Source organism: Rhinopithecus roxellana, chromosome 13 (assembly GCF_007565055.1).
Source record: "Rhinopithecus roxellana isolate Shanxi Qingling chromosome 13, ASM756505v1, whole genome shotgun sequence".
Lineage (NCBI taxonomy): Eukaryota > Metazoa > Chordata > Mammalia > Primates > Cercopithecidae > Rhinopithecus > Rhinopithecus roxellana.
In genome coordinates, this window is record NC_044561.1 from 110,748,343 (window position 1) to 110,765,251 (window position 16,909).

Consider the following 16,909-nt stretch of genomic DNA (forward strand, 5'->3'; position numbering starts at 1 on the left):
CCTAGCTGTTCCCTCTGCCTGGTACTCCCTTCCTTCCCAATGCCCACCTCTACCCTGCTGGCTTCTTATAGTACTCCACGTGGGTCTTCACTCAGCTGTCACTCCCAGAGCAGCCTTCCCTACCACCCCAGCAAGGGTGGGTCCCACTCTGAAATTCATCCTGGATTGTGCCTCCTTCAGTCCTTCCACATTGGTGATTTGCCTCTTTGTTTACAGTTTGTTTGTTTCAAAACACATTCAATGTGAAAAAGAAAATTTAGAAACTGCAGAGGAATTCAGAAATAAATATAGGAAAGAAGGAAAAGAAAGAAAAAGAGAGAGAGGAATTACCCGAATCTACAACCTAGAGATAAGCACCATCAATAAACAAGTGTAGATCCCTCCAACCCTTGTCTTTGCAGAAACAGAAGAAGATACACACACACACACACACACACACACAGAGAGAGAGAGAGAGAGAGAGAGAGAGAGAGAGAGAGAGAGAGAGAAACAAATGTACACATATATAGGCATAAAAACAAATACACACAAAACCCACAATATAGAAACAGGAAAAAATGCACACACATGTACTCACATACAGACAACAAAATACACACAGACATATATTTTGCACGTGTCATATTATATATTCTGCTTTACAACTTTAAAAAATCGATACATGTGATAGGAACATCTTTGCCATCCACAAAATATCCTCTTGCAGCCCTTTACTGGCTGCTTGGTTTTTCAGCGGACAGCTTGGGATAAGGTACGAGCACAGTGCTCCCTCCTGGGACACTTGGGCTCTCCATTTTTTTCTACAAACGTAACCAAAGCTGCAGTGATCATCCTTGCAATTGTGTCTCTGTCCATCCTTGAGCATTTCCTAGAAGTGGAATTGCTAGACCAAATGGCATACTAAGAAAAAAATATGAATACCCACATATATCTAAGTGAAACAACAGAGTAAAAGATTAAAACAATAAGTAATTATCTTCAGTGAATAAGAAAGGTCCTGTTTATCTCCTGGGCTCCTGCCCAGAGTTGATCACTGACAACCATGGAGTGTGTTAACTTCCCAGGTCTCTGGTTCTAAGCACTCACATAAATGCATAAGAAAATCCATCTAGATTTTGCTGATGATCTACATGAATGGATACACACTGTTCTTCTCCTTGCTTTTCTCACTTAACAATATGTATTAAAGATGATTTCTAGTCAGTACATAGGTCCATCTTTATTATTATTATTTGAGATACAGTTTTGTCTTGTTGCCCAGGCTGGAGTGCAATGGCGCGACCTCCACTCACTGCAACCTCTGCCTCCCAGGTTCAGGCGATTCTCCTGCCTCAGCCTCAGCAGCAGCTGGGATTACAGGCTCCCACCACCACGCCTGGCTAATTTTTTGTATTTTTAGTAGAGATGGGGTTTCACCACATTGACCAGGCTAGTATGAATTTCCTGACCTCTGGTGATCCACCTGCCTTGGCCTCCCAAAGTGCTGGGATTACAGGCGTGAGCCACTGCGCCCAGTCCATCTTATTATTATGAAGAGTTGCATGTATTCCATAATATGGAGGTTATGTTTGTTAATTTTAAGTAATAAAATAATTATAAGGTACAGAGAATGCTATACACTTCCAAGTACCCAACACACAGATTTAAGAAATCTTACCATTTTGTCATATTTGCTTCTGATTTTTAAAAAAATAAAAAACATTGTAGAAATAACTAAGGAGGCCCCCTTGAGTACCTCTCCCCACACCCCAGAACCATGCTGATGATGTTGGTGTGTGTCCCTCTTGCCTGTGTTTTTATACTTTTTATGGGCCTTTAAATTTTAGGTAAGTGGTATCCTACCATATGTATCCATCTATAATTTGGTTTTTTAAGCTCAACATTTATTTGCTAAAAAATGATCTGCTTTTGCAACATATTGTCAAATTGCTTTTCAGAAACATAAAGAGCAACCCTAGAAGCTTATGAATGCTCTCACCAAACACTAGATAGCATCAGTTTAAAGCACACACAACACTCAAAACAATAGACCTCTTTTCCCATTTTGCTAACTTTACAGATGAAACAAACAAGATTTCACTGTTCTTTTCATAGGGCTTCTGTGCTTACTAGCAAGGTTGAGGTTGAGACAATGGAGTGGTTAGGAGAATGTTCACTGGACATTGGAGGCCTGGGTTCAATTTCTGGCTCTGCCACTTACCAGCTGTGTGACCTTGGGCAAGTCACTTCACCTCCATGTGCCTCAGTGTCCTCTCCTATACGATGATCATAATTACACCTGCCTTCCCAGGACTGGCATGAAAAGCACTTAGAAACTAATGCCCAGGAGGCATTTGATGCTACTGTTAACTTCTGGTCATTGCTTTTTCCTTTGCAAGTGTACAAGTGGTGTCTTCAGCCCATTTTTTCCTGGATGGAGATATTGACTTATAATTCCTGAAGAATATCTGGGTTCACTCTGTTGCCTCTACCCCCAGGGGGAGTTTTACAGTCAGAACCACCACAATCCACCTCCCTTTGCTCCACCAGTGATGGAGTTTCCTGCTGCCCATGACCACATGGTATACCTGGGCCTCTCAGACTACTTCTTCAACACAGCCGGGCTTGTATACCAACAGGCTGGGGTCTTGAAGATGACCCTTAGAGATGACATGGTAAGGCTGGGCTGTGGGTGGGTGTGGGAAGAATACTGGACCCAGAGTCCTGCAGCCCTTCCAGACAAATCTGGAAAAAGCTTTTCTTACATTGAGGGAGGTTAAGGTGTTGACTCTAGAGTCAGCTAGAGCTGAGTTCCAATATCGGCCCCACCCCTCTCCAGCTGGGTGGCCCAGGTCAATTACTCTACCTCTCAGAACTTGTTTTGTCTTCTGTAAAACACCAATAACTGGTTTTCTCCAAAGGGTGTCATGAGGATTCCATGAGATAGTAAAGCCTGATTAAATGAGATATTAGTCTATGAGAGGACCGAACACAGAGCTTTGAATGTAGAAAGTAATGAATCAAGAAACGAAAGGGCTACATTGATGAGTACTTGTCAGACTCTGTCATCCAGTCCTAGCATCATGCTAAGGCAGAGGCAGACTCTGCCTTAGCCTTAATGTGGCATCCTATGAGATTGGTTTGAGGGCAGATTGGGCTTTCTCAGGAGCAAAAAGCAAGCAGGCGGTCACTGACCAGCTCCTAACCATTCTGGGCCAACTGCTGCAGAAGGTGTGGCTTGGCTTCCAGGCTGGTTGCTGCAGAATTTATGGGTCAGTGCTCTGTTGTCACATAGGGGCTGGCCACTGTCTGTGCGTGCAGTCAGCCTCTCACCCCCTTATAGAACTCACCCCCTCCACTCCGTCTATAACAGCATCCTCCAAGATCCTTTTCTCATCTCTTGCTACAGATTCCAAAGGAGTCCAAATTTCGACTGACAACCAAATTCTTTGGAAACTTCCTACCTGAGGTATGAAAGACCTTGCTTTCCTTTAGTGAGCCCGGGGGTTCTGGGAGGACAGGGCTTTGCTGAGTGGATAAGGAGACCCACCCCTCCACCCAACATACACACACAAGATCCAGAAGCAACCCAGCATGAAAGGGTAGAAACAGCTTCATCCCCAGAACAGAGAAAGGCTCCAAGTGCCCAGTTGATCAGGTGTGGGAGTAGATGCTGGCAGGTGGTGGAGGGAGGATCTTTCATGCAATACATTTCTATTGAATGCCCACCATGTGCCTGGGGCCCTGTGCTGGGAACCCAACAAAATAGGCCAGCTCCCTACCCTCCTGGAGCTCCCAGACCAGTAGAGAGAGAGAAAAATGTCATCCAGATACCCAAAACAATAACAAAAATAATGTGTACTGTTACCAGTGAAGCCAACAGGTGGATGAGGTTACTTTAGACAAGGTGGTCAAGGAGGGCCTCTGTCTTTTTCTGCTCAGGCTACCATAACAAAATGCCACAGACCAGGTGGCATAAATAACAGAATTTATTTCTCATAGCTCTCGAGACTGGAAGTTCAAGGTTAAGGTGTCAGCAGATTTGGCTTCTAGTGAGGGCTCTCTTCCTGGCTTGTAGACTGCCTCCTTCTTGCTGTGTCCTCACAGGGCCTTTTCTCAATGCATGCATGGTGGTGGGTGGGAGAGAGCTCTCTGGTGTCTCTTCTTATAAGGACACTAATTCTATCCGATCAGGGCCTGACTGACCATTATGAGCTCACTTAACCTCAGTTACTTCCTTAGAGGCCCTTCTCCAAATGCAGCCACACTGGGAATTAGGGTTTTGACATATGAATTTGGGGGGACACAAACATTCTCATAGCAGCATCTCTGGTGGTAAAACCCCATAAATTTCTATACAGAGAAGCTCTGGCTGAGGGGAGAGGTGTTGCCGGTAGGGGTATCCAGGAGTGTTGTCTTGAACCTTCTTTGCATAACAATCACATTATTTTTACTCAGACTGTGGGTTTAACTGGGGGAAGATCAGAGACTAAGAGAGACGGGAAGAAGGTCATCAATGCCCTCTTTAGTTCCCCCTTGAAGCCGCTACTGCTGTCTGAGAAAGTAACATCTGCAGAGACCTGAAGGAAGGGAAAAAGCCGAGAGAGAAGAATGCGAGGAAAAGCATCTAACAAGGGGGAACAGAGAGTGCAAAGGGTTTTAGATGGCAAGAAAGCTTGTTGAGTTAGAGGCACAGAAAGAGTTCCGTGTGGCTGAAGATGGAAGACAAGAGGCAGAGGCACGTGTGGTGAGGCTGGCAGGGTGCCAGCTGGCAGACTGTGCAATCTTAGGATTTATTCTAAGAGCAACGGGAAGACAATGAAGGTATTTAAGCAGGGGCAGGCCAAGATAGGATTCATAAACATTTTAACAGAAACTCCTCCTTTCGTTGGTTGTCTCCACTGGGGGCTGCAGGTGGCCAAGATGTTTCCCAACATGAAGATACAGATTCACGTCTCAGCCTCTACCCCACCACAGCTGTCCGTGCAGCCCACCGGCCTTACCTTCTACCCTGCCGTGGACGTCCAGACCTTTGCCGTCCTCCCCAACTCCTCCCTGGCTTCCCTCTTCCTGATTGGCATGGTAAGCTGTTCCTGGGTGTGGACAGATGAGGAGCCCCAGACAGTCCCAAGAGCACTGTCTTTGGAGTCAGGAGATCATGTGAATCCTGTCCGGATTCACACCTGGACTGTGTCACTCCAGAGCCTGAGACTTGAGTCACTGTACTCAACGGTGCCGGCTCCTGAAGGTATTCATTCCCCCAGCCATTCACTAGTGCATCTGTTTACTTATTCATTCAAGTATTCATTTGGTCAATTTCTCCTTCATTCAATTATTCATTCCATATTGGCTTGAAATATGTGTACTGTTTCCAATTCATTCACTTATATCTTTAGTCATTCAATTATGCATTTGTGTATTTGTTCATTCATTCAATTATTAATTCATTCAGTTATGTATTAGATTGTTGACTTGAAATATGCCTTTTCTGATTCCCACATGCATTCATTTATTCAATTATTCATTTACTTATGCCTTTGTTCAATTGATCATTCATTTGCATACTTGTTCATTTATTCATCCATCATGTATTCATTCATGCATACCTTTGTTATTCCTTCATTCACATATTTTTTAATCCTTCATTTGCCTCAGTTTTCACTCCATGGTTGATTTATCCATTCATCCCTTTGATCACTCCATCACGCCACAAAGATATGGTGGCACCCATACGGCCACTGAGGGCGTGGTTCAGACACTCTCTGCACCAGGAAGCATTTAGAGGCCTCAGGCAAGTCTACGTGGTCTCCCAAGCTGAGACCTGTTATTCCCACTTTGCAGACAGAATAGGTCCTGAGGGGTCATCCAAGGCCACACAGACTGCACAGAACAGCTGAGGTGGGAACCCAGGACTTCCTCCTCATATTTTTTGAATGAATTGATGAATGAGGGATTGTGAGAACAGGGCTACCCTGGACTGCAGCCCTGAGGTCTGTCTTACGTAGCCCCTCCAAGAGTGGCCCAAGAACTCTGAAATGGTCCTGGAAGTAGAGAGAGAAAATGGAATTTGGCTGACAGTTTAGGACTCAACAGCCACAAAGCCAAGGGAAGTCTCCCCACTCCTCCGGCTCTGCAGGCCTGACCCCACTGTGTGCGCTGCCCTGCTGAGCTGCTGTGAAGCTGACCCTTCTCGGTTTGGAGGCTTGCAGCCAGGCGCCTGGGTCGGGGCGCTTCACCCTGGGTTGTTGTTTTGGCAGCACACGACTGCTTCCATGGAGGTTGGTGCCAAGTCCGACAGGCTTGTTGGAAAGCTCAAGGTGGATAGGTAAGTGGGCCTGTGAGGGGAGGAGGGGGCTGCCCCTCTGTCTTTGGTGTCCATGGGATGGCAGTGGCCCTGTGATGTACAGAAGCACTGCATTGTTGCTTTCCTGTTGGTTCATCACATTAAAACCTCAAAGAGTGTGCAATGGTCACAGTATCCCCATTTTGCAGACCATGAAACTGATGCTTAGAGAAAAAGTGACTTGCTCGAGGCCACACATTGTAGGTGACCAACCATCTCAGCTTACCTATAAATGTCCCAGTTCTAGCAGTGACAGTCCTGTTTTCTGGGACACGGCCAGTCCTCATGGCTGGGAAGCGTCAGCTGATGATCCCCACTGAACCACAACAGCATCCAGCTGTCCCATGTCCCTGGCTTTCCTTGACACTAGAAAATCCCACTTCAACTTCTTCTCACCCCATCCTCAGGACTTTAACCACCATCCTCTGCTGGGAGACTCTAGAATCCACATGGCCCTGATTCGAGTCCCGGCAGGGGAGTTTGTGGTTAAGAGTGTGGCCCTGACATGAGGCTGCCTGCGTTTGAAGTTCAGCTCACCTTGGCAAGCACCAAAATGCTGCCAACTTCAGTTCTCTGGCTGTCAAATAAGCTCAGTAAGGCCGGGAGTGGTGGCTCACGCCTGTAATCCCACCTCTTTGGGAGGGAGGATCACCTGAGGTCAGGAGTTTGAGACCAATCTGGCCAACATGGTGAAACCCCGTCTCTACTAAAAATACAAAAATTAGCCGGGCACGGTGGTGGGCGCCTGTAATCCCAGCACTGGAGAGGCTGAGGCAGGAGAATGGCTTGAACCTGGCAGGTGGAGGTTGCAGTGAGCCGAGATCATGCCACTGCACTCCAGCCTAGGAGACAGCATGAGACTCCGTCTCAAAAAATAAAATAAAATAAAATAAGCCCAGTAATTACTTTGCTGACAGCATCATTGTGAGCTGAAATGAGGTATTAATATGTGTTGAAATGTTTAGAACACTTCCAGGGACAGAATAAACACTCAATATGCAAGAGGGAAAGAGAAACAGAAATGCAGAAAGAGAAATACAGGCCAGGCATGGTGGCTCACGCCTCTCTCCCAGCACTTTGGGAGGCCATGGTGGGAGGATCACCTGAGCCCAAGAGTTCAAGACTAGCCGGGGCAACATAGTGAGACCTGGCCTCTACCAAAAAAAAAAAAAAAAATTTAATTAGCCAGGTGTGGTGGTGCATGCCTGGGGTCTCAGCTACTCGAGAGGCTGAGGTGGGAGGATCAGTTGAGACCGGGAGGTCGAGGCTGCAGTGAGCCATGTTCGAGCCACTGTACTCCAGCCTGGGCAACAGAGCAAGACCCTGTCTCAAAATAAATACATGGATTTTTTTAAAGTAAAAGAAATACAGAAAGGGAGGTTGAGACATAGAGAAAGAGACAGAGACACAGAGAGTGACACTCAGAGAAGGGGACAGACACGAAGGAAGGGAAGGGAGAGATGTAGAAAAGGAAAGGCAGAGACAGAGGGAGACGCTCAGAGAGACAGAGGAAGAGAGTGGGGGGCAGAGAGAAGGAAACACTGTATGCAAGCAGATGTGATGGCCCTCCGCAGTTAGACCTGGCACCTGCCTCTTCAGCACGTTTGTGCTGTTTTCACACAGCCTTGACCCACATCCCTGCCCGGTCCCACCTTCTCCCTGGCACCGAGCCATCCTTCTTCACCTTGAGACGGGCCCCAGAGGTTTATGCGCGGCTCATTTCTCCTGGCATCGTGTTGACAAGCGTTACTGCCTCAGAAACGTATAGATTTAATTTCTCCTGAAACACCCACGGGCCTCTCGAGTAAAGGAGCTGGAGAGGATAGAGCTGGGTGTGGGCTGAGCACAGGCTTTCTGGATATGCAGGGGATGGGGATAGGGTGTGAGAATCCATGGAGCAGAAATCCTGGGGCTACTGACTCTTGAGGAGCAAGGGCAAGTTTTCAAGCTTTGTACAGTGTTGGAGACAACCCGGGCTTTGCCTTCGAGGAGCCCTGTTTGAAACCTTTCTTTCTTTCTTTCTTTCTTTCTTTCTTTCTTTCTTTCTTTCTTTCTTTCTTTCTTTCTTTCTTTCTTTCTTTCTTTCTTTCTTTCTTTCTTTCTTTCTTTCCTTCCTTCCTTCCTTCCTTCCTTCCTTCCTTCCTTCCTTCCTTCCTTCCCTCCTTCCTTCCTTCCTTCTCTCTTTCTTTCTTTCAGAGTTTTGCTCTGTCACCCAGACTGGAGTGCAGTGACATTATCTCAGCTCACGGCAACCCCCACCTCCCGGGTTCAAGCGATTCTCCTGCCTCAGCCTCCCGAGCAGCTAGGACTACAGGCACCCACCACCACACCTGGCTAATTTTTGTATTTTTAGTAGAGACAGGGTTTCCCGTGTTGGCCAGGCTGGTCTCGAACTCCTGACCTCAAGTGATCTGCCTGCCTCAGCCTCCCAAAGTGGTGGGATTACAGGAATGATTCACTGTGCCTGGCCAAAACTCTGCTTTATTACAGCCTGGGCAACATAGTGAGACCCCGTCTCTACAAAAAAAAAAATTTAAAAATTAGCTGGATGTGGTGGCATACACCTGTAATCCCAGCTAGTTGGGAGGCTGATGTGGGAGGATCACCTGAGCCCAGGGTGGGTCGAGGCTGCAGTGAGCTGTGATTTTGCTGTGCACTGCAGCCGTGACTACACTCTAGCCTGAGCTAGTGAGACCCCATCTCAAAGAAGAAAACAAAAAAGAAACCCTGCTTTGCTGATTGTTAGCTGTGTGACCTGGGACCACTGCTTGACCTCTTAGTGTCAGTTTCATCATATGTAAAAATAGGTGTAATGGCCCTTGCCTCTTGTAATGTTTCTGGGATTCAGTGGGATAAAGCACCCAACACAGCTAATGAAAGGTTGGGTTTCAATAAACAGCCATATGTTCCCCGCTTCCTCTGAGATCACTGTTAAAAAATGTCATAAAGGCCATAAAGGGAAAATACTATATTGGCTCAGATAACTGAAAAATCCAAGGTTTTCAGGCAAGGAAAGACCCAGGTGCTCAAATGATATCCTTGGGAATCTGTCTCCCTCTCTTGGCTTTGCTATCCTCTGTGCTGGCTTCATTGCCCAGCAGGCTGTCACCAAGTGGCAGCAAAATAGTCACAAGGAGTTTCCTTATTTTCCCAGAGAAAAGAGAATACCTCATTCCCAATATTCCCAGCAGAAGTCCTGGGACTGACTTGCACTGGGCCATCATAGGTCAGAGGTACATCCTTGCAGCAATGACTGTGGCAGCAGAGGTGGACTATGCTCTTTGGCCAGTATGGCCCAGAGCTCATTGTGGGGTCAACAGTACTAACAATGCAGGGAATGTATGAATTCTCCAAAGGAAACATCGGGGTGCTATGACCGGTGGAAGGGGAGTGGATACTGGGTGGGAAAACCGGGCAGTATCCACCAGAGTGGGTCTCTCCTCTCTAGAAACTGGGTTCTCACGCTAGTCGGGCATCTGGTGGTCTCAGTCCCCCCTCCCCCTCTCACAGGCTGCTCCTGGAACTGAAGCACTCAAATATTGGCCCATTCCCGGTGAGTCTGAGGCCCTTGGTGGCTTCTTCCTCCTCCTGACCTGGTGGTGGGGAGAGGGACATGTCATAGGCTCGTGGCATTATTTAAGAAGCTACTGGCTCATTTGCATTTAATTTGGTTGTGAATTAATGGTTCGAGATGCTTGGTGGGCAGAGGGATCTGAGCCAGAATCCCTGCTCCGTGCCTACAAACTGTGAGGCCTTGGGCAAGTCACTTCCCTTTTCTGAACTCCAGACCTTCCCCACCTAGGTAAGTGTAGAATGGTTTAAATGGGATTAAACATGCACGGTCTGGTAGAGAAAATCTGCTCAACAAATATTTGTTGGATGAACAAATGAATTACTTTATCGAGCACCTATTATGTGCCAAGTACCGTTCCAAGTGTGGAGTAGGCTGATGCACAAGATGGGGAAGTGATGCCTTCTCAGAGCCTTACATGGCAGCAGGAAGACAGCACAATAAGAAATGAAAGGCCAGGCACAGTGGCTCATGTCCATAATTCCAGCACTTTGGGAGGCCAAAGCAGGAGGATTGCTTGAGGCTAGGACTTCAAGACCAGCCTGGACAACATAGCAAGACCTCATCTCTTATAAAAAATAAAAATTAAGTGGGTGTGGTGCCATGCACCTGTAGTCCCAGATACCTGGGAGTCTGAGGCAGGAGAATGGCTTCAGCCCAGGAGTTCCAGGTTACACAAGCTAAGATCATGCTACACTGCACCCCAGCCTGGGTGACAGAGTAAGATTCTGTCAAAAAAAAAAAAAAGAGAGAGAGAGAGAGAGGGATCATTTCAGTACCAATCAAAGCTATAAAAACCAAAGCGGGGATGGGTGGAAAGTGGTGGTGGAGAATGAAGTCAGAGGATGTGATCAGGGAGGGCCTCTCCGAGGAGGTGATGTTTGGACTGAAAGAGGAGAAGGAGCCCTGTTGTGGGGATAAGCTTGGCGTGTTTGGGGAATGAAGGGAGCCTGTGTGTCTGGAGCAGAGCGAGTAGGGGACATTGGAAGAGATGTGGCCAGAGGGGCAGGCATAGGCTGGCTCATTCAGGGCTTTCTGGGCTAGGCTAGAGGAGGGGAGATTGTTGTATTGCACAGGCAGTGAGAAACCAGTGCACTGTTTACTGCAGCGAGTGCTGTGAGTGGATTTATACCTTTGTAAAAGCTTCCCCTGGCTGGAGTGGGGGATGGATTACAGACAAGGCTGGTGTGTTTGTCTGTGTGAGATGCTGGGGGTTGGGACTCAGCCAGGAAGAAGAGAAAGATGGTGGATTGGAGACATATTTTGGAAGTATATTTAGACAGAACTTAGTGAGAGATGTGAGCCTCTTTTATAAGGTGCATTTAAATATTTAACGCATATCTGTTGCACACCTTCTTTTGCACCTAGAATCATACTAGGCACAGTGGGGTATAACATGTGGTCAATGTCTGGCAGATTTAGACACAGCACAGAAGCCTCCCTCATGGCTGTGTGGTGAGGGAAAGAATTGTCCAGGTGACTTCCAGGGTTTTGGGTGGAGCAGTTGGATAAATGGCAGAGCTACGTAGTGACATGGAGAAAGGGCTGGTAGGAGAGGGAGGAGCAGGGAGAAACCCGGCTCAAGTAGGTGGTTCCCCTGCCCAGGAATCACTGCTCGTCATTAAGTAGATTTGCCCCTGCTGCCCTCACGAGGGGCATTGATGACGAGTTGCCCCTGTTAGCAGTAAGTAGTCGCTCATGTTGTTCAACACCAGCCACACAGAGTGCCTGCCCTGTGTCTAACATCAGAAGCTGCTGTCTGCTGATCCTGCCCAGGGTCTTGCTACATTGACCTGAATCTCCTGGTGGCCTCTGGTTGAATCCCAGTTTCTGCTGCTCTGGAGAACATTTCCTTAAATTCCCGAGATGCCCCCAAGTTCCCTACCAAGTGAGTGCCTTGTAAGCCCCCCAACCCCAAAGTCATACCATCCCAGTGTCCCCTTCAAATCTGATAAAAATCCAGCCAGCCATTTCCACCGAATGAGATTCCAAAATGGAAGGACCAAATGCAACCTCACTGTATTTTCATGGACTTAGTGGTGCCAAGGCTCTCTTGGTGGCTTGACTAAGTCCATAAATAATTTCTACTTCTGTAGAAAATAGAAATTTAAAGTTCCCAGGATTCACAGGAAGGAGGGCACTGCATTTGGTGTGAGGCCAGGGAATAACAGGCCAGGAAAGGAGACTCAATTGTTCCAGAAACAAATATGTATATATTTATAAGTTGTAAATGTCACAACTACAGGCAAGCATCTTGAGGGTTTTACAGTATTTTTAAATTTTTTTATTATTGCTAAAGCAAAACATATGCACTATAGGGCAATCAGAACCTACAGATTTGGAAAAGAAAGAAAATAAAAACCATGCATATTTTCATCACTTAGATAATAATTTGGAGTATATCCTTCCTGACCTTTTGCTATGCCTATTTAATTAAAAAATGAAATGATGTGATTTCTATAGCCTGGTTTTCCTCACTCAAAAACATATCATGGTTATCTCTGTGTTGATACTTACATTTCTGCAATCTCATTATTAACAGTTGCATAATATTTCCTTCTATTAAAGTATTACCATTTTCTACCAAGTGATTCCCCTATTGTTGGACATGGAGGTTGCTTTTAATTTATTGTTTTGGATACATTTGTTGCTTTGGTCAACATTCTTGCATCCACATTTTTTCCTACACCCTACGTTATTTCCTTAGGATAAATCTCTTGGAGGAATGTTTGCTAGCCCAAAAGGCACACAGGGGTCTTGTTATGTTGCCCAGGTTGGTCTTGAACTCCTCCTGGTCTCAAGTGATCTTCTCGCCTCAGTCTCGCAAAGCACTGGGGTTGCATTCATGAGCCACCGAGCCCAACCAGGCATACACAGGCTTTTGATGAACATTGCGCCAAATAGCCCTCAAAGAGGTTGATTCGATTTGCCTTCTTACTGCAGTCTCTGAAAGGACACATTTTTTAAGCCGAGCTTTTCCCATTTAAATACTCTCTGATGACCTTCCTCATCATTGTCATGAGTTGTAAGGCCTTGCACCTTACAGTTGAGAAGATGCTTTACATCTGGAACCATCGGAGCAAAAGAAAGCACTTCCATGACCTTGACTGGGCTGCCAAGTGTTCACATATCACTTGCGTCCACCTCTCAGCAGTTTTCCCAGCTGTGCGGGAAAACTGTTGCTGAGCAGCGCTAGGGGAAAGGAGGGTGACAGAGGTGGCGTGATGAGGACTGCTGGTCCCGCAGGGTCCTGGTGATGCAGGACCATCCTCCCATCCTTCCTCTGATTTCCAGGTTGAATTGATGCAGTCTATCATGAACTACATTGTACCCACGTTTGTGCTGCCCAGGGTTAACGGTAAGGAACTTTGAAGAAACGATTCATTTTTAGTCATGGGGGAAGAGGGTGGGGTTGATTACCTACAGCCAGCGAATACCTGGCCCCAGGTGTGAGGGCTGGGCAGTGGTGATGTCGCGTGAACCTCAAATGGCATCTGACCCAGAAACGGATGGAACAAAGAGGGAATTCACATGGGTTGACTTACTACACATGGGTTGATTAATTATTGCATGAATTTGTCCTTCCAAAACCCCCATGAGATGAAGGATTATTAACATCTCCAACTTTTATGGGAGGAAGTGGAAGAACAGAATGATTTAGTGACAGGTCACAGAGCAGGCAAGGGGTGGGGCATGAGTTTGATCCCAGCTGTGAAGACAAAGCCCATGGTCTTTTTCCAACTCTGGAAGAAGGATGAGGTGGTGCCCTGATAACCCCTCCCAGAGCTTAGATCACCACGCTGGTCAAAACTTCAGGCAGGCCTGCCTCTGACCTTGGAGAGCAAGGGGCAAAAGTACAAATAGAGGCCCATATAACCAACCTGTGACTAGGATATTTAGAACTTCCCGATTAATCCAACAAATTATCATATGAAATATGATACATCAGTCCTGGGATCTGTCCTCCTACCTTGACAAATGTAGCTTTGTAATGACCTGGAAGGCCACGTTCTAATTTAGATTCCTCCAGAATTCCATGTCAGAATGTGGCGGTATGTGGGGCACTTGCCCTGGCCACTGTCCGCCTCTGGCTTTATCCTTAACATTGAGGCGTTTCATGCACACATGCATTAAATACCCCTAATTACACACCACACTCTGTCCACACCACTGCAAGCAGCAGATTTTTGGTTTAGTGTACACCAGTGGTGCTGCGCCCTCAGGAGGGCCATCATGGGGATGGAGTCCACGCAGGTCCTAGAGGTAGACTTGGGGCTGATGGACAACAGGGGGAAGTACAGACTCCAGGGCAGCCTTCCTTTCAGGCTTGTACGCCCATGCCAGTCCCTACCTAGGGCCAGGCATGCCAGTTCAGGGAGGCTTTCTACCCGGGCTCTCTGGCCTTCCCTCCTCCCCTGCTCTTCTCTTTCTTTTCTGCTGGTCCTCACCGTCGGTCTCTGTCACAGAGAAACTACAGAAAGGCTGCCCTCTCCCGATGCCCGCCAGAGTCCAGGTCTACAACATGGTGCTTCAGCCTTACCAGGTGAGTCCTGGGGTCTTTCCCACAAATCTCCCCTAATGAGTGACCAACAGCAGCCCATGGCCGCAATGCTTCCTGCATGCCAAGCCCTGTGTCAAGTGCCTTCTACCCTTACAACAACCCTGGGATGTGGGTGCTGTTAAAAAACGGAGAAGAAAGACCAGGGTTCAGAAAAGCCACACAGTGTTAAATGAAGTCCAGATGCAAAGCCAGGCTCCTGGCTTTGAACCATTGCTGCACCGTTCCCACACTACACTCGGCAAAAATGAAATACATGTATTGGCCAAAGAACCTCTTTTATAAGGTGCATTTAAATATTTAGCACATATATGTTACACGCCTTTTGCACCCAGCATCATACTAGGCACTGTTGGGTATAACATGTGGTCGATGTCTGGCAGATTTAGACACAGCACAGAAGGCTCGCTCGTGGCTTTCACCCAGGCTGATCTCCATCTGCATTTGACACGATGCCTTTCCTGGGCATGCTTTCTTCTCTTAGTCTCCAGCACTCCCCTAGCTCCTGGTTGTCCACCTGCCACCTCCTCTGCTTGTTCTCCCACCCCTTCTCTGCAAGCTGGAGATCTCCAGGACCCCTCCCCAGGCCTCTTCTCTTCCCCCACCAGTGGCTGGCCTTCATCACTCTCGTCAACCTCTTCAGGCTTAGCTGCCACGTGTGTGCCACCCAGTGTCCCAGACATGCTTCCAGTCTTTTTATTTTTTCCAAACTCTCAGCTTGTGCATTTGCAGGCTCCCTCAATGTCTCCACCCTGAGGCCTCTTAAACCCAGCATGTCCCCACAAAGCTGTCACCTCTGTAGCGAAACCATCACCCAGTGTTGCATTTGTTACCTTGGTCAAAGGCTTTCCTGATAACTTGTGGTCCTCATGGGTAGCCTCGCATCACGCAGATCCCGCCCTCTCCCTTTCCCCCAATATCCAGTCCATCAATCCTCAATTCTTTAGACCAGGGAGCTAATTAATGGGGCTGAGAGACTCTAGAAAAATAGCCAAGAGTGCAGAGGAAACACATACCACATGTTCCCCACCTTTTACCAAGTTCATGCTTTAAAAAAAATAAAATGACCCATGGCACAATTTAATTTCTTCATTTCTAAAAATCCTGAGTGAAGGGCACAAAGGAGCAGAGAGAAGTGGTTTTGCAGGCTTGATTGTAACAAGCACTCCCTTGAGCTGCCATGAGGCAGGGATGACAAATGAAGGCCTCTAAAACAGCCTGGGGGGTCTCTGTGTCTGAGAAGGAGGCAGCTTCCAGGGAAGCTGCTGACAGATTCGCAGGTGTTGGCAGCTGTTGATGTGTAGATCCAGGTGGCGAGACACTGAGTGACCCCCACTGGCCCTACCTTTCTCCTTCCCAATAGGCAGGCTCCCAAAATGTCCTTCTTAAAACTCCAGCAGCTGCACACTCACAAACAAGGGGTGCATCTTAAGTGGTGACGACATTCTCATCTCTCCCTAGAACTTTCTGCTGTTCGGTGCAGATGTTGTCTATAAATGAAGGCGCCAGGGGTACCGGGGGCTGTCAGCCGCACCTGTTCCTGATGGGCTGTGGGGCACAGGCTGCCTTTCCCCAGGGAATCCTCTCCAGATCTTAACCAAGAGCCCCTTGCAAACTTCTTCGACTCAGATTCAGAAATGATCTAAACACGAGGAAACTTTGTTCGTTGGAAAAGTGCATGGTGTGTATTTTAGGGATTATGAGCTTCTTTCAAGGGCTAAGTTTGCAGAGATATTTCCTCCAGGAATCGTGTTTCAATTGTAACCAAGAAATTTCCATTTGTGCTTCACGAAAAGACTTTCTGTTTTGTTTTGTTTTGTTTTTTCCCTTTGGATTCTGTGTGCTGGTATTGTTTCTTGTTTTATGTTCATTTATTTATTATTCATTGGCTGTAACCAATGTGGCTGGCAGTGCCAATTTACAGCACAGATACAATCATCTCTTTTTATTTCTGTAATCAATCTCTTGAGTCCCCACAGCCTCCATTAACAGAAAGTCTCATTGTTCCAACTGTCCTTGGGATTTTCTTAGTCTAAATTCCTAATGTCACACAGAGAGGGTCTGGAGAGTGGATCGGTCCACTATGCTGTTGTTCTTTCCATTACCACATGGTGTCGCTGTTGACCGGTCATTCTGCACAGCCCATTGTCCTGTGTAGTCACCCGTCCACTAGGACTGTTGCTCCCGTCACCACCATACAGTGTCGCTGTTGAACAGCTAACCTGCACAGCCCGCGTTCCCTGCCCCACACTTGGGCTCTATGGTGATGACCCCCACTTCATCCATGTTCTCCTGGCCAGCCATTGTCCCCAAAAGCAGAACACTAGGCCAGGTGACAGAGGCCGTTAGGGTTTTCTGCTTCAGTCACATCTTTGGGTGCAATTAGCACTTCCCCATGACTCTCCCAGCCCTGGTGTGGAAGCCAGATCACCAGTTCAGACTGTCTTTGGAATTCTGG

General features: G+C 47.2%; 1 protein-coding gene across 1 annotated transcript in view; it reads left to right on the forward strand.

Moving 5' to 3' along the window:
• The window catches only part of BPI (bactericidal permeability increasing protein), a 33,269-nt gene extending 17,006 nt beyond the window's left edge, over positions 1-16,263 (forward strand). The window contains exons 8-15 of the mRNA XM_010355340.2: positions 2,478-2,654; positions 3,389-3,448; positions 4,894-5,061; positions 6,237-6,304; positions 9,833-9,875; positions 13,188-13,251; positions 14,360-14,436; positions 15,913-16,263. Of these exons, the coding sequence (XP_010353642.2) occupies positions 2,478-2,654; positions 3,389-3,448; positions 4,894-5,061; positions 6,237-6,304; positions 9,833-9,875; positions 13,188-13,251; positions 14,360-14,436; positions 15,913-15,951 (696 nt within the window). The 3' untranslated portion in view covers positions 15,952-16,263. The remainder of the gene's footprint in view (positions 1-2,477; positions 2,655-3,388; positions 3,449-4,893; positions 5,062-6,236; positions 6,305-9,832; positions 9,876-13,187; positions 13,252-14,359; positions 14,437-15,912) is intronic.
• The last annotated feature ends 646 nt before the right edge of the window (positions 16,264-16,909 follow it).